This window comes from Anthonomus grandis, chromosome 8 (genome assembly GCF_022605725.1).
Source record: "Anthonomus grandis grandis chromosome 8, icAntGran1.3, whole genome shotgun sequence".
NCBI lineage: Eukaryota > Metazoa > Arthropoda > Insecta > Coleoptera > Curculionidae > Anthonomus > Anthonomus grandis.
The window spans coordinates 9,874,328-9,900,344 of NC_065553.1; the positions used below are offsets into that span (position 1 = coordinate 9,874,328).

Sequence of the window (26,017 nt, forward strand, 5' to 3'; positions counted from 1 at the left end):
TTTTTCAGTTTAGTTTAAAAACATTTATCAATTAGATACATGGTATTCTAGTATATATAAGCTAAATTAACTAAGTTTCTAAATTTTAATTATATTTCTCATATATCTTTTTAAGTATCTATTTGAAGGCCTAATTTTTTCCCGATAACAGTAGGTAGACTTGACATTTACAGCGTTGCTTTTTGTGATATTTTAAGAAATTTGACTTTATGTTTGAATTCGTTAAACAACTTAATTTTTTTGCTTATAAAAAAAGTTATAGCACCAATAAAAAAATCTAGGAAGAAAAATAACACTTTATTTAAGAAAATTAAAGTAAATTTTCTCTTTGAAGTATGTCCACTGCGCAAATGTACTTATTTCATAATAATATTGGTCTTTTTACAACGAAAAAAGTGAATATTTCGTTGGATTAAACTTTTGAGATTTTTTTAAAATATTCTTCATTTTTTATAGGAACCAGGTACAAAAAATCATTCATAAATTCCTTCTGAATTTAAAATTCGAACGACTAAGATTAGGGAAGTGTAAGTTGTCATTTTTGTCAAGAAATTTAATTTTTATTACATCTTTACTTGGTTCCGTTTTTAATTTGTTTTTATAAAATATTTTTCTTAAATATTGTAACGCTTTTCCTGTTCGTTAAGTGTCAATTAAAGCAATCGAATATTGTCAATTAGTTTATTTATACACTTCACAATGAAAATACGATCACTCACGACTACTAAGGATATTCATTTTTACTGTATTTATTTACAACTATTTAAATTTCGCGCCCATATTCCAAACTTTACATCGCTGAACTGACTACTCTCGGCAGAACGCTATTCCGGAAGATTCCTACTGATCTTCGAGACGTCGTACGGTGTACCACTTGTGTCATTTCGGAATGGTGGAGAATCAGCTGGTTTCTCGGTGTTTATAATATGCTTCTTTCACTCTCTATCTGAGTTTAATTTTTTTCATCATAAAACATTTAAATAAAGTATTCTTTGAGTTATGAATTATTGGAATATTGGAATTTTCTGGTATATTGTCCAATAACTTATTGTATATTAAATTTTTACTATATATTATGGCTTCGAAATAAAATCATCTTTATGCGTTTAGAAAAAATTCGACATTATTCCTTCAGACATTTTTTATTTCTTTTTTATTCACTAGTAAGACGCTTCTGAATACATTAAAAATAAGTTGGAAATATGTGATGATTTTAATAATTTTTTTGTATGTGCACGTCAAAATTTATCCTTAAGCAAATCTGCTGTGAACTTTTATTAACATGCATCAATAAAACATTTCCTGTTTTAATCTTTTGACATGAATACATTATTATTATTAATATTGATATTTTTTTTTGAAGTGCTTGTTCATAATCTTATCTTCGTTTATTTTGCATTTACTCCAATACAATGTACGACATTTATTAGTCTACCATGCGGTTATTACTTTTTTAGCCTTCTATATTTTTTCTTCTAATAAAATTATAAGGAATATTGTATACATTTATCGCACCATTTGGATAAAATAAAATTGGTATTATTTATAAATGCTTAAACGCACTCCCGACTATTATTAGTGTAAATCAAATTGGCCGAATCATTGAATTGTTTAAATTAATAGCAGTTAATAAAAAAGTAATTTATTTTTTTAAAGACTGATTCCTATCAGATTTTTTTCGTATTTTTAAGTTGAATATATCCATGTCGAACATTTATGTTCAAACATCTCAATCAAAATTTTATGTTCTAATATCTAGTGCCTAATTTAACTTCTTACATTTTAGTATCAAATGCCCTAAAACCACAACGACGTACGTCAATTACTGGCCTGACCTCAGCTACGAAATACGTAGTCAAAGTAGAAGCTCACAACGTAGCTGGCTACAGTACTGAAGAATTTAGTTTTACTACCTTAACCAAAGAAGGAGGTCGATATTATTTTATATTTCTTACATTCCATATATTTCATCTAATCATTTTCAGATGTTCCTCCCCCAGATCTTATAACACAGGGTAACGACAACCATCCATTCTACTTGGACGTTAAATTTATAATAATCGCTGTCATTAGTACAATTTTGGGTACGGTTGTGTTTTTGACGGTGCCAATCTTAATAAGAAGGCGTAAGTCTCATAGTGAATTTATTTGCGAGAAAAAAACAAATTTTTTTAATAAAACTACCATTTCCAGACTATAAACAGGGTCACAGAGAGCAACTAGACAATCAACAAAACGCAGAGGCTCAAAGAGAACGCTACTACGCAACGATACACAAGGTGTCACTACAAGCGGGCGAAAAAATACCTGGTAGTTTACTAAATAAAATTACTGGTAGTACATGTAGTTAGTAGATAATATTTATTCATTTCCAGAAACGTCAGAGGATATATCGCCGTACGCAACATTTCAACTTTCTGAGCCGAGCACCTTGGCTCAGAATACGATGCTTCACAGTTTTATGTATCACGAGCACCCTGTCACTGAAGGGTGTGCCTCTCCGCCCCCATCTAGTTCCGTACAACGAAATTCACCTTATTATAATATTGTAAGTGGTTTGCTGTTATTTTCATTAATATATCATCTACGTTTATAAGTTGGTACAATTGAACTTGGAATAACTTGATATTTGGAAAACAGTACGTTTTAGAAAAAAAAGTTCTATTAGTTTTTCAGTTCAAATATAGTAATTAGGTATACCGCAGTATTTTTCAGTTTTCCAGTAACAATTTTGAGACTTTCTATTAAATGTGGAATATCTTTCTATGCCAAAAAATGTTGAGACAGTATTAGTTGGCTTTGCAATATTGCACTGTATGCTAAATGTTTTCCAGAGGGAGATGCTATATAGTGAGCTTCTTTTTACTGTATTTATATTAAATGGAAGTATTCAACAGAAGAAAAGAGAACAGAGTGGCTGTAAATCCACGTTCTTGTTAGGGTCATAACCAGGGTAAGCATAAGTAAAACATAGCTTTTTTCGAATATTCTAAAGATTTTATCACATAACTACAGTATTAAAATTGACGTATTTATAAAATCAACAAAACCATTTAATTTCATGTTCAATTAAAGTTCACTACTATTATCGAGTAAATTTTAAAGGGAATAATGCAATGTTGACGACGCTATCGACTTCAAAAGATTGACTAAGATATCTGAGAAAAAAGCTACAAACCAGAAAACACAGCAATGGCGGATCTATTAGTAGTGTAATTGAAGTATGCAGTTTCCTTAACAGAAACTTGGAAATGTAACTGTTCTATTTCTATTCCAATAAATTGGCACCTAATATATCTTTTCTTAAGATAAAAAAGGGTTGAAAAAGATCCTCAATCTGATTCGATTATTGGAAAATATGTAGCTCTTGCAAAAGTGGTACTAAGTCCTTAGCTCTCATCTTTACACTATAACAATCTGGTGGTAATTCTTTGTTTAAAGAATTGAAATGATGTCAATGGCAACATTTTTCACATCCATATCTTTAAATTTCATAATACGAGTCTTTGATAGGTTAAGAGAAATTTCATTCACCAAGCATTCACCAGGAAATAATCTTTTTCAGATTTACAGGGTTATCATCAGCAGACGATAATCATAGATTTAATGATTGATTCTCCGAAGAGACCAATATTAAGTATTGACGAAAATGTGGAAGTGTTTTCAGACCTTTAAGTCATTAGAAATTATTTTTTTATCTGATTATCTGCCTTCATAGAGACTCTAGTCCTCTCAGAGAGATATGACTTAAAATAGCTTCAAGATGAAGCTACACTTACTAAGCTTCAACAACTGCATACCTCTGTGATAGAATCAAATGCTTGATTAATCACAGAACATTAGATTTAGGAAACTAAGTGGATACCTTATGTGATTCATGTGAAATTTATTCTTCAAAAACTTTTAAGTCCCTGTGAATGTCAATCTTGGATATGGCCTTGATGCTGATTTTTAACGAATTTCTCACTGTGAAAATATTATCATAGTATGAAATTTCACACATTTTCACTTTCACACTTTCACTTTACTATGAAATTTCATTTAATTTCGCCTGTAATACCAAGTATCTATTATTTGAAACTTCTAAAAAGCACTGTTGTCATATATTAAGCTGTATCAAGTTAAATGAACCATGCTGCATATACAATTCTGTATCATTCTTTCTTTGATTTCTTAAACACTTCCTTACTTTTTCTTTAGTAACTTCATTTTATCATAACTTATATTTATTTTTTTCCTTATACAGAAACCAGTGAAAAAAAGACCGGACTATTACAATATAGTATGTATGAAAAATGAGTGCTTTTTTCGTTGTTCTTTTGTGTGCTTAGTAAAAAGTACAAAGCTAGGAATATACGTCTAAATAATTATTGCTCAAATTAAGTAATTGTTTCTAGTTTTGGTACTTGCGTGTTTGTGGTCGTTTTGTCTATTATAGTGTGACCAAGTAAATTAGGCGCAGCTTTTTCTCCTGTTTTCTACAAAATTTTAACGAAAATAGCGTTTTTCTTTATCACAGTTTTGTCCGTAGCAAAAATTTCAAAGTACAAAAAACCACGGTAGAAGAAGAACCAACCGAAAAGACATCGATAGTGACGAAAGCGAGTCGGACCAAGAAGGTTTAACGTCGAGCCGGACCGAATCATCCAATCAGCTTGATATGAAGCACAAGGCACAAGGTATATGTTAATAAAGTTTAATTTCACTAAAATCAACGAGATTGGCACTAATATATCTTTAATAATATGTTAAAAGTTAAATTAAAAAAAAGAAATAAGCACCACTTTTTTTTATTATAAGGTGATGTTGATTTTAAAAATCTGAAAGACGATTCCATGAAAACTAATCCAATAATATTCGTAACTTCGACGGTTTTTTCATATATCTACAGTATATCCACGGATTGACCCCAAATAAAGGAAAAACTTTTTTATTTTACAAAAAAAAATATTTTCCATAAAAACTCCTACTTGTGCTAAAAAGCAGCTTAATTTATCAGATTTATATACCACGCGTTTAGAAATTAGAAAAATATAAAAAGTACCCTTATGTGTGATGATTTTATGAGAAGCAATGGATGCAATTTTTAAATTTTAAAAGCTTAAAATTTTTGACCCAATGCCTAAATGTATAGCAGCACATGGTAAAAAAGCCTACAACAAAAAAGGCGATTTCCTGGAAATGAACAATTTTCTTTTGATTAAATGATTAATTTACTTTTTGTTTATATTTATTAACCTTTAATTTTAAAGTTTTCCAATACCTAAAATTCTACTCAGTTCTTTTGTCTTTTTCAGGTATTTTTTTGATCTATCGGGTGAGATTTACCTTCAAAAAATTGTCACAAGGAAAATGAAAAAAAAAACATTTTTTTGTGAAAAAAAAATATTTTTACTAACCTAAAATAACTTTAAAGACGATTTCGAGGAAACTAACATCAAAGCTCAATCGAACTTCTCATACTTTCCGAGTTCTTGAAAATTCTAGGACCATTTTATGCTTTAAAAAACTCGTCATAAATTACCAATCTTTTTCAAATTTTCAATATAATAAAATATCGCTTGAGCTTTTTTCCATTATCCATCAATGATGGCTATGGATATTGTGATTTGCTTTCCATACAAGTAGATATGTTGTCGTGATATGTTATGACGCATTTCGTTCGTTCTCGTTCTCCTCGGCTGCCATCGCAGACAAAAAAGGCTGTTTTTTATTTTTTTTTAACTACACCAGTAGGATTTCCTATTCGATTATTGCGCAATGTACCCAAGCAATGGGTATTTTGATCAAACAATAAATGGACAAATACCAATTACCAGTAATACAAATTCTTCCAATTTCTAATAACTGCTTCGCCAAATTGATAACAATTTTGGTATGGTGCTGCCAATGGTGAATTTCGTTGTTTCTCCTTACCCGCATATATACTAAGATTTCAAGTGTATCCATTTTCTCACAATTTGAATATTCTTATCCTTATAATAATTATCCTGAATGATTCCCTTGCCTTATCGATACAAAAATTTTTGACGCGAGTGTATATTTTTTGGATAATTTTCAAGATTTTTCCCCTTGCAATGCACAATCTGTTTTCCACTTGATGGATAGGCACTGGATATTTATCTTCATTACTTTGATCTTGCTCAACCTCTATCAGGGCCACTTTCGATGGTTCAGATGGAATGTAACCTGGATCATTATAAGAGTCTGTTGAAACCAGTACAGATATGTAGTTTGTACCAGTATGGTAATTAAACATAAGTTTTCTAGAGAACGTTTAATTTTATAAACATAAACTTTAAAAAAATCAAGACTTATATTATTATTTATATTATATTAAAAATATTAAAACAAATCACCATAAGCATCTAATAAAAACTAGTGGCGATAACAGCAAATGAAAACTATACGGCTGAAAAATATGTAAGTCTTTTGCGATCCAGTAAAGTCCGCAGTACTGAATTCGTTTCATCATTTATTTTATTCGGAGAATGTTTATTTTATTTCATACAATATATAATAATATTTTATAAAAAACCTTTTTTAATTTTTTCGTGAAGCCAATCTTGTTATCTTAAAATTAAATAAGACTTTTTTGATTTCATGACAAGGTTCAAGAAGTTTTGATCAGTAACGTTTATGTAAAGAACTCTCAATGCTTATGAAGTCTTTGTTGATTTATTAATTGCATTTTTGTACTAGTAATCAAATTAAAAATTATTCTTGACTTTATAGACGTTTATATCGGTATCGTTAGCTTATAATTAATTATTGTTTTTTCAGCCTTTGCTTATCACGGTACAGTGCAATCCAGTACTTCATCCGATATTTCACCAATGTCTGAGCAAAAATCACTGCCAAGGCGTAATAGAAACAGGTCTGTAAGAATATAAATTTTTCTTATATATATTATTTTTAATAACTATAGGAAATATTTGATCAAGTTAAATTTCAAGATCAATTTTAGGCGAATGTTTAAATAAAAAGAGTGTTTAATAAATGTATTTTTTCTTAGGAATTCTTGTCCATATTTCAGATCAGATTTTTTTCATTAGTATTTGTCTAAAATTTAATCAACAATATGATTACCCCTATCAATACCAAGAAGTAGACAATTTAAAAAAGTTATATAAAAGCTAACCACAAAAAATTAAATACACAAGGGAACTCACAGAATGAAATGAGACTTGTTGTATCTAACAATCCAAATTACGTATAATAATTTAAAAAAACCATATTATAAATATAATTAATCAAGACAATCAGGCAATTATTATATGCAGTAGATGATAAGGATGGTCTTTTTCCTAAATTTCAAAAATATTTTTTTATTTTCCGATACGGTAAAGAAAGATTACCAAGAGGTAGACACAAGGAATACTAATGCAATAATACACTGACTTATGCTTCTAGTATAAATGTCTATGAATTGACGAGATATTAGTAGTTAAAATTCATAATCTCCTTGTAATGAAATTCATAGATTATTGGAAAGTAAAACTTACCTCTGGTCAATAATTTAGCTGCAAATTCTTTAAATAAAGAGGTCAGTCTTTTAAAAAAAGACGTCAATTTTTTTTCTAAAAGTCAAAGGCAACCGAGATGGAAATGGTTACTTATTTTTTTTTAATTTCAATCATAACATGATTTTATATATTATATTTTGGTAATTATCTTTATGTTACCTATAAACAAAGTATATAGATTTCAACTGTTAGACTGTGCTATAAATGTGATTTTTTTTGTCGAGTGCATTGAAAACTTGCATTTGAAAAATGAAAACATGTCGAAAAGGGTGAACCGTAACCCTACTGTAAACCGTATATACATTTACATGCTAGACTAGGTACCGTAAAACTATAGATCCTAACCTTTAAACGGCATAGACAAGTAGTTAGCTGCCGCGTCTCTAAAGAGTCTGCTTAAGAGCAAGATCCTCCGGTGATAGATAGAACCACCTAGCGTGAGACCGACGAAGACACACATAGTTGTATCTCTTATCAGACAATTCCTTCGCCCTAAGAGTCGTGAAATCTGACTAGTTTAACTGGATAGTGGCACTTAGGAATCCATTTCAGCTCCCTAGGTATTGCGATTCACCCGGGGAGCGGCTAATGTTGGGAGCAGGAAGAAACTGCAGACCACTTCATCGGAGATTCCTCAATACTCACGAATTGCTTTGCTCAGGATATTGGTAGCCCTGAGTAGGGCATAACGGGTCTATCGGAAGATAGCCCTTGGCCGTTCACTGTGCACCCAATTCAATTCGAAAACTGCTTTAAATCATTGACCAATACTTACTTTGGACATGCCCTATCTAACTGTCTGAAATCTCGAATCTTTGAAATATTGAGTCTTCTACATATAAATGTAAAACGTAATTTAAATGTAAAATTATAATTGAAGGAAGTCGTCCATTTTCTCAAAGAGACCTAGATTCAATAATTTAAAGGGAACAAAAAGTCTCGGTCTCAAAAGTATTTATTAATTCTAACAGTAGGCTACACGTGTTTCGCTCATATTAAGAGCATCATCAGACCTAAAAAATTAAAAACAAAGAAATCAAATACAATAACAACATTAAAGTTAGATAAAATTGGTACCTTAAAAATCGACTACAAACAGTACATGCTTTCCGGTCGCATTATACACACACACTAAATAAAATAAATTCTTAGGAATGTGATACGCCACAAGTTTGTAAAAGACCAAAACAAGTAAATTAAAATTGATGAAATACAAAAATATAAAATTATTGTCCTATGTGAGATTCGAACCTACTGCTAGTCTCGAAAAACACGTTAGTTAAGCAATGTAAACTACTGCGCTACTTCGAGATATTTCTAGTAGAAGTGGAGTATGTCAGGCAATATTGTTAAAAATGAGTCCCGGTTCAAAATTAAAAACGTCGTTACCACAGTCTAGGATTGGGCTTTTCTTGGCTTTGGTGATTTCTAATTTTTCCAGAAGGTCCAGTTTTCTGCTTTTTTGGCATTCATGCACGACTGATACTTTATCAGGAACAGAATGTTGATATTCTTTAATTAGTTCGTAAAGTCTATGGAATTCTTAATCGAAAACTCGTTGTTAAAACCAGCTTCATCTCTGAGAGTGTCATTTAACCAGGAAGATAATTTATAACAGGGGGAATTGACGTATGAGGCCACAGATCTTATTGGGATTCCTTCTTTGTGTACTTTTGGTAAGCCATATAGTGCAGGGCTAATGTTCTCTTAAAAACTTTAAAAGGCTTTTGTTCTCAGTTCTTGTTTACATAACAATTATCGTAGTGTTGTAACCATGTGATTTTAATGTTTGTGTAGATCCAGTTTTAGTCCCATTCTCATGCATCTTAATATGACATTTTTATTCATTGTTAGTTGTTTTAACCTTTTTACCTTGCCGGAAGAACTATATTTTTAATATGTATTGACGAAAACCCTCAATTTGTATCCCTGATGATGGACATGTTATATGTCCGAAACAAGTAGGATTAATAATTTTTAAATAAATTTAGTGGAGGATGACCCGAAGCATTTTTAGTTACCCATTGACAATAATTATTTGTAAAATCTATAATAATTCAAAAACTAAACGAATTTTCACAGATTCCTAGCTCAAGCCGGTAGGTCCGGATCCCAACGGCACATTCTAAGTCATTTATCGGTGGCCGAGACGGCCTTCAGCGAGACCACCACGCCATCTGGCCCCGGAGGCCAAATCGAACTATCAGAAGCCGAATGCGACATCGACACTCTTAAGAAGCTCAAATTGGGTCTGCGCAGTTCGCTGTGGTCCAGACCACAGGCCGGTCAGCAAGGTGGTGGTCAACAACCACCCTCTGACTATTCTATTGCCGTATGAAGAGAAAAAAAAAGATTTTTCTTTTAAAAATTGTGAATCTTCCACGGGTATGGCCAGTTTCGTTTTTGTTTTATATAAATAGGTTACAACCCTCTAAATGTTCATAAAGGAGAATAAATTGTTATAATAATACTATTAACAGATTCGACTTCTTTCTCGATTAAAAAGTTGTAGAAATTCCATTCTTTTATTTTCGTTCAAAAAATGTTCTTAATATAATTAAACAAAAACAGGGATTTTTAGATGTACATATATCAGAAGCTCTTAAATAGTGTACGATTTTTGAAAGAAAAAATTCAATAAAATAAATACACTACGCACCAAAATTAACGCGTAATTTTAGAAATTGCATTTTTTTCTGGAGTTTTTTTATTATCTTTCTAGTTTAATTTATAAATAATTAAAATAAAAATATACAATGTATTCTCAAAATTTTATACCAAAAAATTAATCAAATAATTTTATTAAGTCAGTAACCGGTATTTCCCTCTCTGGCGTTAATAATGCTTGACAACGATCCTTCATACGGCTGTCGCAGTCGTCTCCCATGATATCTCACATGCGCTCTATTGGATTCATATCCAGGCTTCTGGGTGGCCAATCCATGGTAGCGATTTGGACTTCTTCGAGGTACTCCTGGACCAGCCTTGCCACGTGTGGTCGAACATTATCGTGCATAAACAGAAAATTATCTCCCACATAAGGGGCGAATGGGACCACATGATCTAAAATGTCTGTAATTTACCTCTGTGAAGTAAGCCGTCCTCGATCTACAAATACTAATTCTGCGCAACACTCCATATTAATCTGCACTGCGCATATCGTTATCCTGGTATTCAGTCAGAAAAAAAGACAGTATGTGAATTCATCGCTAAACATAACCTGTGCCCAATCCTCATTTTCCCAACCAACGTTTTCACGAGCGAATTGTAGTATTCGCCTCCTACGCTCTCTAGTGAAATATGAGATGAATAATGGACCAGTAGATGCTCTAGCAGACCTTATATTGGTCTACGCTAGCCTTCTCCTGAATGTGTTTTTAAATTATTCTGCAATTGTAACGCTCCAGGAAGCCATTTTCTAAGTGCTAGTCACAAACCGTTGCCTCAAGGTACGAATTCGTAGAAATAGGTCTTCATCAAAGGTTGTAACTCTTCCACGAACTTGGCCTGGACTTCTAATGTTGCTACCAGATTATGTAAACTGACTCGAAACTCTGGAGATGGTTGACTAGTTGAAATTAAATATTTCAGCAAACTGAATGTGGTTCTACCCTTCTTCGTGAAGAGTAACAACTCTAATACAGTCAGCTACTGACAAATTGCGGTGTTCTCGTTGAGGTGGATTCATTTTGCAAGAACTCAATATGTAAAGTTAAAATCACGTCGACTATCGAAACTCTACTCAAGTAAAACGCATGAAATTCTGAATGTTAATTTTGGAGGGCAGTGTACATTTTTTGATCGATGATTTTTGATACGGATTTTATGTGCCAAAAGAGTTACCTTTTTATTAAAAATAGAGAAAAGATCAAAAACTTGACCTAAAATTTGACTTTTAAGTTGCAATATTGGTTTTTATTACTTAAAATTCTCTTAAAGATCGTTAAACTGCTCTGGGCCGCTGTTACAGAAGATTTTAATATAAAACTAAATAAACACAAAACATTTATTGATTTTTCTTTGCAACATTTTTTCATGATATAATTAGTTGACTAATAAATACTTTATACATATTATTTTTGAGTATTTAGTAAAATTTTATACGCCTAATCCATAATGTTAAAATAAAAATATCGCTGGCTATACCCATTTATTATTTATAAAGCTCGAGAAGGTGTCTGCTTTTGGAAAAATAAAATCAAAGAAACTTTCGGAAATAGTTTTGTATATATTTTTACAATAAAAACTCGTTACTGCCAAAATGTTAAATGTTTACTTTTAAGTTGGGAGAAGACACGTTTTTGAGCTTTAAAAAGGACACGCCTAGTTGTAATATATCATTCTAGTTTTACGGATATGAATCAAAATTTTATACAAAAAGAATCAAAAATATAGAGTATATTATGTTAAAAAGCTGCAGAATTGATAAAAAATTTGGAATATTGTATATATGTATATTCTTTTATGAAAATTATTAAATCAGCTAAATTTAAATTATTCAAGTCTGATGGCTTAAGAAATTCTGTGGGGTACATAAGACTAAAATGTTTTTGAAATTCTAACACTTTGATATGAAAAATACCAAAAGTACCTACATCTCAACATGTTTAATTTAACAAGGATTTGTTTTGAATCTACATCTACATTAATCCTGTCATATTATTATCTACATCTATTTTTGTTCGTGCTAAAATTTATGTATGTGCAGCGAAACTCCCTGAGTATATTATATACCCTGGATAAATTTTTGCTTCTACCTACGTAATAGACTTGAACTCATTTCAAAATTCAATGAGTTTTTCTGATGATCCCGAATGAAATATATGTATTTAGGATTTGTTTTGAAATATTAGTTATTATTTAAAATTATACTCATTACTCTCTACGTAAGGTTTGTTCATTTCCTAATAATCACTTCGTAATAGCTGCAAGCTGATTTACAATACCAAAACTAAATTTTTTATCAATTTTTAGCTTACTGCCTTTGTTAAAGTACTATATCTTTGGATAAACCATTTTGGAAAACCGTTTTCTACTTTTTACGTATTATACTTTCCACTGTTGTAATAAGACTTGCATAAGGTTAGGTCCCCTCATATAAAATAGCTCAATTAAACTAAAAACTATACTATTCGAGGGGTTCCCCGACCGATTTAAAATAGTTAAGTACTCAGATAAATCAAACAATAAAAAAGAATCAAAACTGAAACTGAAATCCCTGTAACAGAGTTAATAGTTCAACAATAAAGAAGATGGTTTGAAAACAATTGGATTTTATTTCTGGATCGTCAAGTGATAATAAACACTACAGTAATATACAAAAATAGCTTTATTCAAAACATAAGATAAATTTGTGATCTAACTGTAAAAAAAAATAATATACAGTAAATTGTTTTAAATATAAATAATAATGTCTTTAAAAAGCACAAAATCAACAGATTTTTCTACAAGCACTGGCGCTAAAATATAAACTTAAAAAATATAAAGTCTTTAGGAAAAAGGTCAAATATAAGTCAAAACATATATATTTATAAAACTTTAAAAAACTGTCTGGCATTGTTTAATACTAGTATCGAAACAGCCAAAGGCTGCAGGAAAATTGGGTATTTGAGACCAAGCCAACTCCAAACTAGAAAAATAAAAGTTTATAGGCCTTTAATATATGATTGTACGTAAGAAAACCTACCTTGACATTGCGGGAAGTTTAAAGGAGACCAAGCTTTTATAAGTATCATACTCAAGGGTTGACACAGAACACTTCGCCTAGAAACAAACATTAACAAAATTATTCATTTTAAATTAATTGCCTTTTGATGTTTAGTTATTGTGTTTTAAGGGTAATTGTGACTTATAGTAGCTGTCATGTAAGAAACTTTAAATTTTTTGAAAAGTAAATGTTTACGTTAAATATTACGTTTAATCGCTATAATCAAAACATCTTATGTCTTTAGGTATTTACAAACGTACAGAAATAAAGGCAGCAATTTAAGCATTTTAATTGATTTTTCTAGTTTTATCAGTCATAAAAAAATAAAGCTATACCTGAGAAAAAGCTAGGAAATATAAGGCAGAATCCTCGTATTGTTCCAAGCCGCTAAAGTGGCTATGATCTTCATTTTGAGAGATTAAAAGAGCCTGTAACAGAAAAAATATATTACATAACTACGGGTGAATGGTAACGATTTCTGACGATTGTGAAACTGAAACATCAAATCATAAAACACGTGTTTTATGATCAGATGTTTCAAGAAAAGATTAAAACTAGGTTTAGCTTCTTTTAATTAGTTCCCGAAGACGCTAACTTCGTTATCGAAACACGTGTCGAAAATAAAATAAAGAATTTTGGTTAGTAGGAAAACTGTTTTGGGACTTTAGTGTCACACTAAAGGTTCCAACCATATGAAACATCAAATCTGAATGAGAAATGTATATTGCAGCAGGGTTGTAAAAAATGTCAGGTAATGAAAAAACTACATATCAAAATGTTAAAATTACGTAATCTTGGTTATGATCCTTAAATTGTAATGTAAAGAAAACTTATTTAGAATACGAAATCCAGTTTATAAACTTAAAAACAACTGCAGATAAGAATTAGAAATCAAATGTTTCAATTATAAAATAAAAAAATTTTAAGCGAAAAACTGGTAAGGAATCAGTCGTGTTTGTACTTCTGAAGATATGATGAAAGGTAACTATTTAATGTGTCGTGACAATGGTTAATGAAACACCTATTTTATTAAATGTTAAAAATGATCCTCCGTTAAACATAGAATAATGCAATTGTTGTTCAAAACGTCTGCGCACATTAGCGAACATTGCGTTAACAACTCTACTTCAAAGATCTTCAAGACTTAGGAGTCATCTAAAAGTCTTTGTGGCAAAGGCTTTTAGAAGGTTTTTAGATGACTCCATAAAAAAAAATCCAAAGGGGTAAGCTCAGGAGATCTAGCAGGCCATTCTACGATACCTCTCCGGCCAATCCATCGTTCACGAAATACGTGGTGAAAAAAAAATTAATGATAGCAAAATCCATGGACCACAAATTAAAATTATTTTTGAAATTAAATAAATTATGATTCAAGTAATTACCACATCGTATATATTTAACAGATCTGGTTTAACTAAAACAAACCTCATGCGCAATTTTCACAGCCAGCACCTCTTTTAACACCGTCAGCGCTGTTCCATTCAGTCTGGAGGTGGGTATATTGGGATTCAACTTCAGGATATGTCTATAATCACAATAAGAATTAACAATTTATGGAACTAAAAAAAAATATCGTTCTAATTACCTAGCCAAACAGGTCAGGCTCGGTTGTACCAATTTAACAGAATCGTTACCAGCCATATGCAAATAGGATAGAACTTTATTATTTGCTGCCCATAGACTACCGTAGGGCAAAATTGCTGATAGAATGGCCTGGGCCATTTCTACGCCAAGTCTTCCATAAATAACTGGTCTGAAAAAGTGAAAAAAAATACATTTTTTAATTTATGAATTTTCATGAGAAATTGTAGATTTTTATTTCTATTTCACAACGAAATAGACATCATATTTTTAATAAAATATAATAAGTGTCAAATAACTTAACTAGACGTTGACTTTTTCACAAAATTGCAATAATCTTAATCACAAGCCATGCTCAATGCGACAAACAGCTTATGAATAAAGTAACCTTAACTATTACAAACAAAATAATACAAAAAGGGGTAGTATAATAAAATTATACTACACTAAAATAAAAGATTTCTAGTAATGGTTTATAATTCATACATAATTATATGTATTGCCTGGCTTTAAAGCGTTTTTTTTTAAGGCATAAATTTATTTATATGCAAAATTTAAGTGTAGACAGCGAATTATTTCCTTGGCACACCGATATAATGGACTAACCTTAATCCACCATCCGCTTGATTTTTTTTTTAATTATGGCAATTATTAAATTATCTACATAACTTCTTAACTGCTTAACAACACATAAATTTGTTTAATAAACAAATTTATGTGTTGTGTCGAGAATCAATGACACTTTTGTTCCAATAAGAAAAAATATATATCGGATAAATTAAATCCTGATCACAGTACTGGTAAGAAATATTTCCTGATAGTCACATATGAAGTCAAATTGCAATTTCGGAAATTTATGTCAAAACATTATTTTTTTCAAATTTTACATTTAAAATGCACCATGTTAACAAGCTGCATAAATCCTTAGAACCTCTTAAATGGCTTGTGGGTGAGTGGAAGATAATATTATCTACTAATGAAGGAAAACTAAATTATTACTTGTTATAGGCAAGTGGAAAACTATTAAGGCAGAAATAAGTCATCCAACCAAGCCGCAAACGCTAAAATTTACTGAGCATATGGAGTTTTTGTCCTTCGGAGCGCCTCTGTTAGTCTTCAGTTCGAAAAGTAACAGAGTGAAGCAGGGTGGTAAAGCGCGGCATCTCGAACGAGGATTTTTGAGTATAAATGATGACCACTACACCGTGGCCTTTGCCACAGGTATAGAAAATTATTATTTTCTAGCATTCATATATTTCTAAAATAGTATTCAATAAATCATTTGTCCACAAAAGGCAAAAATTTAAGAACCACATCAAAAATATAATAAAAATGTCATTTTAGTTGCCAGTTTGACTCTCTCTACACTAGAAGAAGGCTATGTGCAAGACCAGTGCCTTTGTCTGAAATCTGCCTCCATAGCGGAAAAGAAATTCTCCATGTATCCCGCTGTAAGGAGATTACATAGATGTTACAGGTATCCCGGAAACAGGTTGTTTTTGTAATATTACGACAAAAATTAGCGGTGCAAATCCTTGGAAAAAAAGTTCCTGTGAACATATAAACGTCTTAGGTTTTACACTATAGGGTGGTAAAGTTGGAAAAAAAGCAATTTTTAAGCATCTCTGAGCGTTTTTCCTATACACAATTTAAATTTTTAAATTCGCCAATGGCATTCGTATGGGCTGAACTGAATATTTTTTTCAAAGAAAAAGGTACGACACTGGTTTTTCTTGTAATAAGATATTTCTTTCAATTTTTTATTTCTTTTAAAGCATATCTGGTCTCTAGGTAAATTTTCGCCCGATGCACGGTTTTTGCATAAAAAATCAAAAACTATTATTCTGGATAGCCACAACGCTTAAATCTGATTATCTTAACCAAGTATTACTTTTATAATTCTATTTCCAACATGTTTTTTTTTAGTTTTTTCTGGTAAAACATTCAAATACATGCCTCAAATACTTGTATACATGAACACATGTATTAAATTTATCGAAAAAAGCAAGTTTTTTCTTTCAACTTTACCATCCTGTAGTGTAAAATCTAAGACGTTTAGGAAATATGTTCATAGGAACATTTTTCCTTGATTTCATCCAAGGAAACCTCTGAATTTTATCGCAATATTAAAAAAAACCCTGTATAAAATCAAATAAGCCATGTTGATTTTTGTGATAGATACATTATTCCCCCTTTCTTACTGGATAACACATAAAAATAGAATTTAATTCAGTTAAATCGTGTAATTAAATGTGTAAATGCGTGAAATTAATAATAAGATTTTTAAATTTTTTAGATTAAATGAAAATGGGGAACTTGAATATACTCTACTTATGGAAACGGCAAAGACTGGGTTGTCAAAACATGCTGACGTAGTATATAAGAAGGTTGCTGAGGGATGTATAGAAGACTGTTAAACATTTTTAAGTCAAATAACTAAATGAGCTTTCCAAAGCAGATCAGAATGATAGGAAGGCATGTGTATCGTCTCTAATATCACAAAAGAAGGAATGTTAAAACTGATATTAAATTTAAAATATCTAATAAATAAGAAATATTTTAAATTAAATTCACATAATTTAATATTTCATTTTGATCTTGTTTTTTGATCTTACATCCATCTAGTTTGAGATTTACTTGTCCGATAATACTCTCTATCGTTTTCTGTTCTTTCCATTATATTTTAGGTTTTCATACATTTTACGGTGGTTCTCTATACAAATTAGGTTTTCATATGTATTAAACCATTTACTTATTCTTCAGAACGTAACAATTACTTTGGCTTCTTTTTGGGTTTTTTTTCCATTGTGCGTTTTTGTTTTTTTGATTTGAATATTTTGAAGATCGCCTTTGGCTAACTTGAGAAAACAATACGTTTAGTATTGGTATATTATTAGAATGATAAATTAAAATAAGATTATATTTAGCTGGCTATTATTTATTTCTGAATGGAAGATACGTTAGACAACCAACTCAATGATCTTACGACTTACTTATCAACAATTATACCGTTAATTTTAATTATAGCGCGTTAAAAAAATATTTCGAAAACAAGACAGTTAATAAATCTATCTAGAAAAGATAGTTAATTTAACAGGATTTCGAATCAGTCACACTAAAATAAAACATGAATGCATTATTCAAAAAGAACAGCAATCAATGGGCCATTTGTAATCCTCGGCTTACTGTATATTATATTAATAAATAAATATTTAAAAAAGCACGAAGTTTAAGCTCACTCAAAAAAATATTAAGACAAGGCTTTGCATGGAAAACAGCTGTTTCCTAATAAAATACTTAAAGGAAATTTATATATGGACTTATGTGACTTGTATTATTATTTTTTACGATCCCCGTTAATTTTTTTCTTACAATCTGCACTTACATTTTCCATAAGAAAACTGATAGAGCATTCAAAAAAATTAGACAAAGATCTGTAGAGGTTTTAAGGCCCTATGTATACCGCTTTGTACCAAAGGACTTACGTAATATTTTATATATTGCTTTATTTAAAAGATGTTCAAGAAAATCGTTATTAGAATAAGGAAAAAAGGTTTGCGAAAAATACATAAATTTATTAATTTAGACTAATTTACTTAAAACGACATTTTAAGGGTACAAAAGGAAACTGCATGTTAAAGTTTCGTTCATTTCACTAAGAATGTTTATAGTGGGTTTCTTGGCACTAGAGCAATACAAAAATAATAATGCAAAAATAAGATAGAGATGCACTGGATAAAAAGGATAAGAGAGAAGTTAATCGAAATTATACCAGGAAGGCACTTTATAAATACGCATTTAACCCTCGCATAATTCATTTAATGAGTTGAGTGGGATTTATTGTTTTATTTATTTCTGTACATTTCATATTAGGAAATATCATGCCTGGTTAACATAAAATTTATTCTGGAAATCAATAAATTTTGAATTTGAATTGATTGATGTTCGTTGCAGGTTAGCACACAAAGGTTTCCAAAAACTAATGGTGGTTAACCATGGTTGTCAATAGATATTTATTACATAACAGCATTATGTAGTTACGTTTCGTATAAAAAACTTTAAGGCTTTTAAAGAGGTCCTTAATTTAATCTTATTTTACGTTAATGCTTAAATGTTACTGGGGAATCTGTTGTCTAAATAGACCTGCTAGAGAAATATCATTGACAGATATCTGATTTCAATATTTTAAATAAAATCTTTATTAAAATAAAGTCAACACTAAGTTTATACATCACAAATTCTGGTGAACCTGAAATAAATAAAGGGTATATGTATACAGAATGTTTCATAGTTAGTGGGACAAACTTGGAGGGGTTGTAGAGGGCCTCAAAATAAGCAAGTTTGCGCCATAAACCACACAATGATTCGGAGATACAGGGTAATGAAATTTCAAGCCTTATTTTTTACGATAAATTTCAGATTCCTGTACGTATTTTTCTGAAAATAAGTAGGTAGTTTCTATGCATCTAGTACTATTTTCCAATGCATAATTTAATTTTTTATTTTATTAGTGGCGTCCATGCGGGCTAGAACCTGGTTAACTGTTTAAGAAAATGGTACACCACTGTTATTTGTTTTTAAATAAAAAATATTTTTCAAATCCTCATTTAATTTAGAGTAAATTTCGTCTCCTGGCTTTGTTTTCTCCGATGTACCGTTTTCGCATAAAAAAATAAAATCCATTGTTCGAAATTTATTTCTCGCCAAAATTTGAATTTTTAGTTTTGTCCGTTTGATAATATTTACGGTAGGTATTCATTACTAGAAACAAAATTGCAATAAAATTCGCCGATTTTTAGGTTTTATAAATATGTACTGATATCAAATTCTTTAAAAAAACATTATTTATCTGACTACTTTTTACTCAAATATCCCTCATAAAAGAAAAAAGTGAATGTAACAAATTTATTGATGTCATACATAGCTTATAAGAACAAATTTATCTTGAAAAATAAGATTTTTTCTTCAAATTTTATCACCATGTTTCTCTAATAATCTAACGATTTTCGGATAGGGCTTTTTTGGGCAAACTTGCTTATTTTGAGGCCCTCTACAACCCCTCCGAGTTTGTCCCACTAATTATGAAACACCCTGTATAAGAATTTGAAAAAGCTTGAATCAATGAATATTTATCACGTACCTAGGATATCCATCATCAAATGCCGGTTCCATAAGTAAACTCCTTGGCACGACCACAGCGTTTTTCGAAGGTATAAATCTAATTTTTGGCTCTTCTTTTAAAATTTCATCTAAATAGACCCCTTCAGGCAAATGGTTTAGCAACATTACTTCCTGAAGTTTATTTTCGAAAACGATCGCATTCCTCATATTTTCAAAAAGCATCCTTTTCAAGACTCTTAATTTGTTATAATAGTCTTTTAAGTAATTTGTTTTGGTAGCGGATTCAGGAAGTCCGATGATAAGAGATAGCGATTTTAGCTAAAATTGCCGGATTATATAAAAAATTTAAAAAATATAAAATATAAATTACCTTTCCCTGAAAATGTTGCGTGAGCAAAAGAGTGTCATCAAAATTCACCCGTTTTAATATCAAATCTGTTATCACATTAAAAGTATTATTTACAATTGCTCGGGTGTTTTGTGAAATAGGGTAAGTCTTTTCTAGATGAAATTCTGCCGCTAATGGCATGTACTTTTTGACCAGTCTGGTGCAAATTTCTTGACGCCTTTTTGACATGGATGTTCCTAAACATAAATTTATTATTATTTACTTTCTAATTTGAATAAATACCTTAGTATATACCATATAGCTGATTATTAAAAGAAACTACGGCGGACGTATACGTCTCAGACAAATAAGGTATGAATTCTCGCACCAAACACCATATCAAATATCCATTTAACGTTGTGCTATCGGTTGATGATATTATTTGAGCTACTTGCATCAAATATTCAGGCGATGTTACTATCACGTCTGTGTTATCTGAGATGGTGACTTCGGTGAACATTGCTTGAAGAATATCAAAAAATGGAATCTGGAAAAAATACAGCGTAAGTATAATTTTGATGAATAATTTGATAAAAGTGGAACAGTTTCGCATTATGGCTACATTTGAACAGCAATAATCATTAAAAATGCTCCTGGATTTTGTTATAGTCTACACATTCGATTCGTTAAATTCGAATATTCCGAATACTAAGAAACATTAAGGTTCTAATTTGTTCAAAACTTCCTGGTTCAAAAAAAGGTTAAAAGATAGACTAAATCAAATTAATTGTTCTTAGCATTCTGGACATTGGTGTTTAAAATGTAAATATGTCTATGTAAATTACATTTAAAGAAAGAAGTAATTGTTAAATTATGGATTATATCTTGGTGCTCATCACTATATTATCGAACAATACTATAAATAAGGACGAACATAAACTTGCTGTTGTTTTATAAGTTATTGCACTAGTATGCAGGGTGGGTGCTTAATTTTGACCCGTTTCAACTCTTTAAAGGGATTTTACTAAGAATACTTTAGTTAATCTGATGCTGTGATGAAAAACTGTTACAAAATGTTGTAATTTTTATGGGACTATTATGTAGATTAATTTAATGTTATTTTTTTAAGACTGTTAACTATTTTCATGGAATTAATTATTAATTTTTCTTAAATTTATAGTTGCAGATTTGATGTAGAATCAAAATTCTCTATGTTAAAATAAAGTTGGGTGGTAGTATTTTTTACAAAACCACTGAGTTATGGTTAGTTTTTACTTAGAAAATAGTATTCTATAATGAAAGTTTGGTGCCAGATTTTTTATTTTTAAGTAAACGATAGATATATTCCTTAGCATTAAAATGCCTGGAAAAATTGTTTATTCTTTCATTTCTCTATTTGTATATTGGGTTCTTCCTGAGGGAAAAATAGAGACGTTTTTTGTTGCTTTTATAATGTAATAATTTAATATTGTATGAAAAAGTACCGATCGCGACCTCTAGTGTCAAGTTGGTTAATGACCTTGTAAAAAAAATAAGAACTCCTAGATGGCGTTAGCTGTTCTTCGCTTTGAATTTTAAGCAATTTACTGGAATCAGGATGTTTTTGGCGCTCTCTCTCTCTGACTAACGTGACTTTTCTATCTGTCTTTGTCATTGGTCTCGTATGTTGTACAGTGTACTATGCGGTAGGTTACTGATTTTGGTAGCATAGAGTTTTGATTTCAGGGGTTGTACTTTTAATAAGAAACTGTCTTATAATTTTAACAACAATGATTTGTTTAAGTGAAAGTTTAAACAATGAACATTGACTAGTATTTGCATATTTTATAATATAGAGTTAATAATTAAAGCTTATTTTGTGTTTTACTTCTTTAAATCCTTTTTTTATGTGAGAACCAATTTTCTAGTTAAATGTTCTTAAAACTGTACTTTAATTAAACACTTCAAACTGGATGACGCCCACAATTTGCCTCTATTAAAGACTTTCAACATCAGTCAATTAAAATCAAAAAAGTGGTTACATCTTCTTGAGAATAGCAGAAATTCTTAAAGAGTAGACATATTTTTCGATACATATTCAGAAACAGTAGATCTAGTTCTGAACAGTAAAATATCTGGAAGAATAGATCTATCCTTTTAAATGTTTAAATCTAATGAGTTTTCTTAAAGGAAGATCAACTACACAAAATCAGTGAGAGAATAGCAAAAATATAACAGGATTCCTGAGGAATTTAGACAACATTAAGAATTCTTAGAGAAAAACAGAATGCCTGGAACAAGAGATACATTCTTGAGAATCCTTTAAGAGATTTCTTGGGAAGAGCAGCAGACATATTTTCCAATACATATCCAGAAATAGTACATTTATTTTTAAACAGTAGAATACCTACTCTTTCAGTTGTTCGAATATATTGGGCTCTTTCTGCAAGAAGAACAGAGCAGTGAGAGAACAGCAAACATATAAAAGGATTCCTAGGAGATTCACAAAATACTAAGAACTTCTGAAAGAGAAGAGATCGATCTCAAAAGTTTAAAGTTTAATCTCGGTAGTCCTCCATGTTTTGTATGTATGTCAGTTAATAAAAACAGAATTAATGATAATAGATATAAAAAATCATTTTAACGGATCTTCAATATTGGTCAAAACTTTCTTGGCCCAAATAAAGCAATAAGATAATATACATTTGATTTTTTATCTAATTTCTAATAATATTTTAATATGCAAAATAGATAATTCAATATTTAAAAAAAAAATTGATAAAGGCTTCTTGGAAGCTTCTTCATTAAAAGCAGAAACTCAACAGAAGAAAATCTTAAAAATTCTAATTATTTTCCAATCGTTATAGCTGATTTCCTAGAAATCATGCTACTTGTTAACGATGTTAATAAATCCAAATCATACATGCATTAAACCGATATAAGCGTCCCGCATAAATGAAATACGTAAGCAATAAAATCAAAACGCATTAAGATAATTAATGCAGCATTTTATATTCCGATCAAACATCGCTCACTACTTTGACTTTGACGATAATAAAAATTAATAATAAAGGTTTAAGCCACTAAAATAACTTACCGTACTTGTAGTTTCTTTCAATTCGAATATCGATATCGCACTGTTAGTTGTAACGGGATTCTGCAAACTGATTCTGTCAGGATAAACTTCCGCAAGTCGTTTTTCATAGTTGAACATGTCTTTTGCAAATTTCGCTGCCTCGCTTTGGGTTGAGCTTAAAGAGATTACTACGTCTCTGATATAGCTGATATATGCAATTATAACCTAAAAAAAATTTTTTTATAGATAAACGTAATGTATTTAATTAATTCTTTTTATTTGATTATTAGCAAATAGCAAGAAAAAATTTCCAATAAACTATTTCCTTGGGCATATTTATTTAAGGACACCTAATGGATATAGCAATAATGAGAGCGGATATTAGATCTGGAAACATTCAAAAATTAGTCAGACGATAAAATCCAGTAACAAAATGTCGTTTTAAAATCTGTTAATGGGCTTTACAAACAGACACTCTGTTTAATGACCCGTTAATATAATGACACTATGGTGCTTTCTCTATGAGTTATAAAATATTATTATTCGCTTTAATTTTACTGGAAGAAGGAACTTCCTAGTGTTTAAATTTGGAATATAGTGTATACAAAAAAAGAACAATTTTTTTTTGTTTTATTAACAAGATAGTTCATTTGAAAAATGTAAATGGATAATTGGGTCATTAACAAATGACAAAAAAATATATATTTGAAAATCTAATGTATGGTTATTATTACCCCTGTTATTTATTACCCGAAATTAGGATGTATCGGTGTTTGCTTCAATTAGATTTTGAAATACAATTGGATTTTACAATGGATTTTATTGGATTTACTGCCTGTGTGTTTAACAGTAATAGTATGGTTATAATAGCTGACTGATGATTAACTACTTAAATCCATCACATACTGTAATATAGAAGTTAGTTGGAATCAAAATTGATCAATGCAGACAAATGATTTCTTTTATAATAGATTTAATCTTGGTTTTAAGTCTCAAAGGTGACTTGCAATTTTTATCAAAACCTTCTTTTTAGGTATTTATTATAGTTGACCACAGTAATCTTTAAACATAAGCATTAAAATGAGGAGTTTACCCAAACCTGAGCTTTTTTATGAGTTAGTCACAATATTGCAATTCCCGTATCAAATTCTATAGAGCGTAGAGCACATACTCATGACATTATGAAACGTTACCTCATTTTATTTATATCAAGCAAAAATTTGGGTATTTTATTTATTATTGGATATAACTTAAATCAACTATTTGAGACCATTAGTTTGAAATGTAGCTGTAAATGTTATGAGTATAGCTGTATATGTCCAAAGCTGTATATGTCCCCTTTTAAAGGTAAATTATTCATTATCCTGATTTCTCATAAATGTTTCTATGAAAATTTACGTTGCGGAGTTATAAATGGATTGTAACAAATAAGTAGAATAAATTATTGTTGATACCATGTTACTTGGATTTATTTTTGTTCAAAAAACTCATCCATTACTCTCGTTATTTATTTTTGCTGTTTTATATTAATCGTTCATATTAATGCTTTTGTATCTAAATATAGGACTATAGAAAAAAAGTTGAAACTATTTCACAATATTTTTTACATATTACTATTTACGATTAATTGAATATCTACATTTTTAACTGAAGCCCTTTAAAACTTTCTTCTTTAATAATTGATACACATCCAAATGGTCTAGGGAGCAAGGAAAAAAGTTCTTATACAAAAGTTGAAGTGCTATGGGATTGATCATCATGGCTTATATCAGCTACTTAAGAAGTCGAATGCAATGAACCCCTTAGCAATGGTCACCTGTCTAACTCGGTTGAGCGCAACGTTCCTCACAGTTCCATCTTGAGACCCCTACTATTCCTCATATATGTCAATGATCTTCATAAGGTGACCCAAGATGCTAAAATTTGGTAATTTGCAGATGACATAAGTAGCCAGAAGTAGAAAGAGTCTGTCGTTGTCTAAACTACATGGTGAAGGTTTGCGTCAAGAGTGGTTTATTTTTCTCACTGAACGCATATAAAACTATCAGGATTTTCTTTTATTCTTGGTTTCAGTTTTCTTCTCTCGGCATCACCCAGTTGACTTTCGAGAAGCATATTGATAGTGTGATTTTAAGTATAAAATAAGTGAGTAAAAAAAGTATAAGTTGCTTAAGACTCTCTAGAAACATGTACCTCTTACGAAACTTAGTAAAAATTCTTCCGTGCCAAGTATTAATTCTATCATGGAATATTTCAGTCAATAGCCACTTATACTATACTGACTTGGGGCACTCTTGTCATGCAGGTCGCATTTTTGCTTTGCAGAGAAAGGCTGTTCCGGTTATTGCTGGGAAAAGCTATAGGAAGGATGTTAGATTTACTTTGGAACACCTAAACGTCTTAACAATTCAAGAATCAGAATTGGCAATTTTTGGCATGCATTCTTTTTAGCGATGAATCAAGGTGTGGTTTAAGTCTTGATTCAAGAGGCAGACAAGCGAGATACGTTGCCAGGAAACAGCCTTAAAACTATCCAAGAACTTGACAGGTAGCACGGCGCGACTTTGATGGTTTGCGCTGAAGTTCCGTTATGTTTTGAGACTAATTTTGTTCCAATTGAACGGTTTTTAATAGAAAACGATTATCGCACAGAATTTGGTGAAATGTTGTACTTATGCACCGCAATGCATGTCCGTAGG

General features: G+C 30.5%; 3 protein-coding genes across 9 annotated transcripts in view; 2 read left to right on the top strand and 1 right to left on the bottom strand.

Annotated features, from left to right (window-relative positions):
• The window catches only part of LOC126739084 (cell adhesion molecule Dscam2), a 163,900-nt gene extending 153,897 nt beyond the window's left edge, over positions 1–10,003 (top strand). For 3 of the 6 annotated variants that reach the window (XM_050444594.1, XM_050444593.1, XM_050444597.1), the window contains 8 exons: positions 1,787–1,930; positions 1,986–2,126; positions 2,194–2,310; positions 2,355–2,548; positions 4,247–4,282; positions 4,532–4,679; positions 6,784–6,877; positions 9,609–10,003. In XM_050444594.1, the coding sequence (XP_050300551.1) occupies positions 1,787–1,930; positions 1,986–2,126; positions 2,194–2,310; positions 2,355–2,548; positions 4,247–4,282; positions 4,532–4,679; positions 6,784–6,877; positions 9,609–9,864 (1,130 nt within the window). In that variant the 3' untranslated portion in view covers positions 9,865–10,003. The remainder of the gene's footprint in view (positions 1–1,786; positions 1,931–1,985; positions 2,127–2,193; positions 2,311–2,354; positions 2,549–4,246; positions 4,283–4,531; positions 4,680–6,783; positions 6,878–9,608) is intronic. The other 3 variants (XM_050444598.1, XM_050444596.1, XM_050444599.1) reach the window with 2 other exon arrangements.
• A 2,834-nt stretch (positions 10,004–12,837) lies between these two features.
• LOC126739087 (protein gone early) overlaps positions 12,838–26,017 on the bottom strand; it is a 54,960-nt gene continuing 41,780 nt past the window's right edge. Inside the window, exons 6-14 of the mRNA XM_050444602.1 lie at positions 23,340–23,543; positions 20,579–20,810; positions 20,306–20,520; positions 19,955–20,253; positions 14,819–14,986; positions 14,659–14,758; positions 13,569–13,661; positions 13,213–13,289; positions 12,838–13,155 (exon numbers count right to left, since the gene is read on the bottom strand). Coding sequence (XP_050300559.1) covers positions 13,065–13,155; positions 13,213–13,289; positions 13,569–13,661; positions 14,659–14,758; positions 14,819–14,986; positions 19,955–20,253; positions 20,306–20,520; positions 20,579–20,810; positions 23,340–23,543 — 1,479 coding nt within the window. The 3' untranslated portion in view covers positions 12,838–13,064. The remainder of the gene's footprint in view (positions 13,156–13,212; positions 13,290–13,568; positions 13,662–14,658; positions 14,759–14,818; positions 14,987–19,954; positions 20,254–20,305; positions 20,521–20,578; positions 20,811–23,339; positions 23,544–26,017) is intronic.
• Positions 15,625–17,383, top strand: LOC126739109 (uncharacterized). Of its 2 annotated transcripts, none has more exons than XM_050444639.1 (4): positions 15,625–15,763; positions 15,823–16,035; positions 16,159–16,291; positions 17,111–17,383. In XM_050444639.1, the coding sequence occupies exons 1-4, from the start codon at positions 15,709–15,711 to the stop codon at positions 17,229–17,231; spliced, it is 522 nt and encodes a 173-aa protein (XP_050300596.1). In that variant the 5' UTR covers positions 15,625–15,708; the 3' UTR covers positions 17,232–17,383. The 2 variants fall into 2 exon arrangements, with proteins under 2 accessions (XP_050300596.1, XP_050300597.1); XM_050444640.1 differs by having other exon boundaries at positions 16,159–16,265.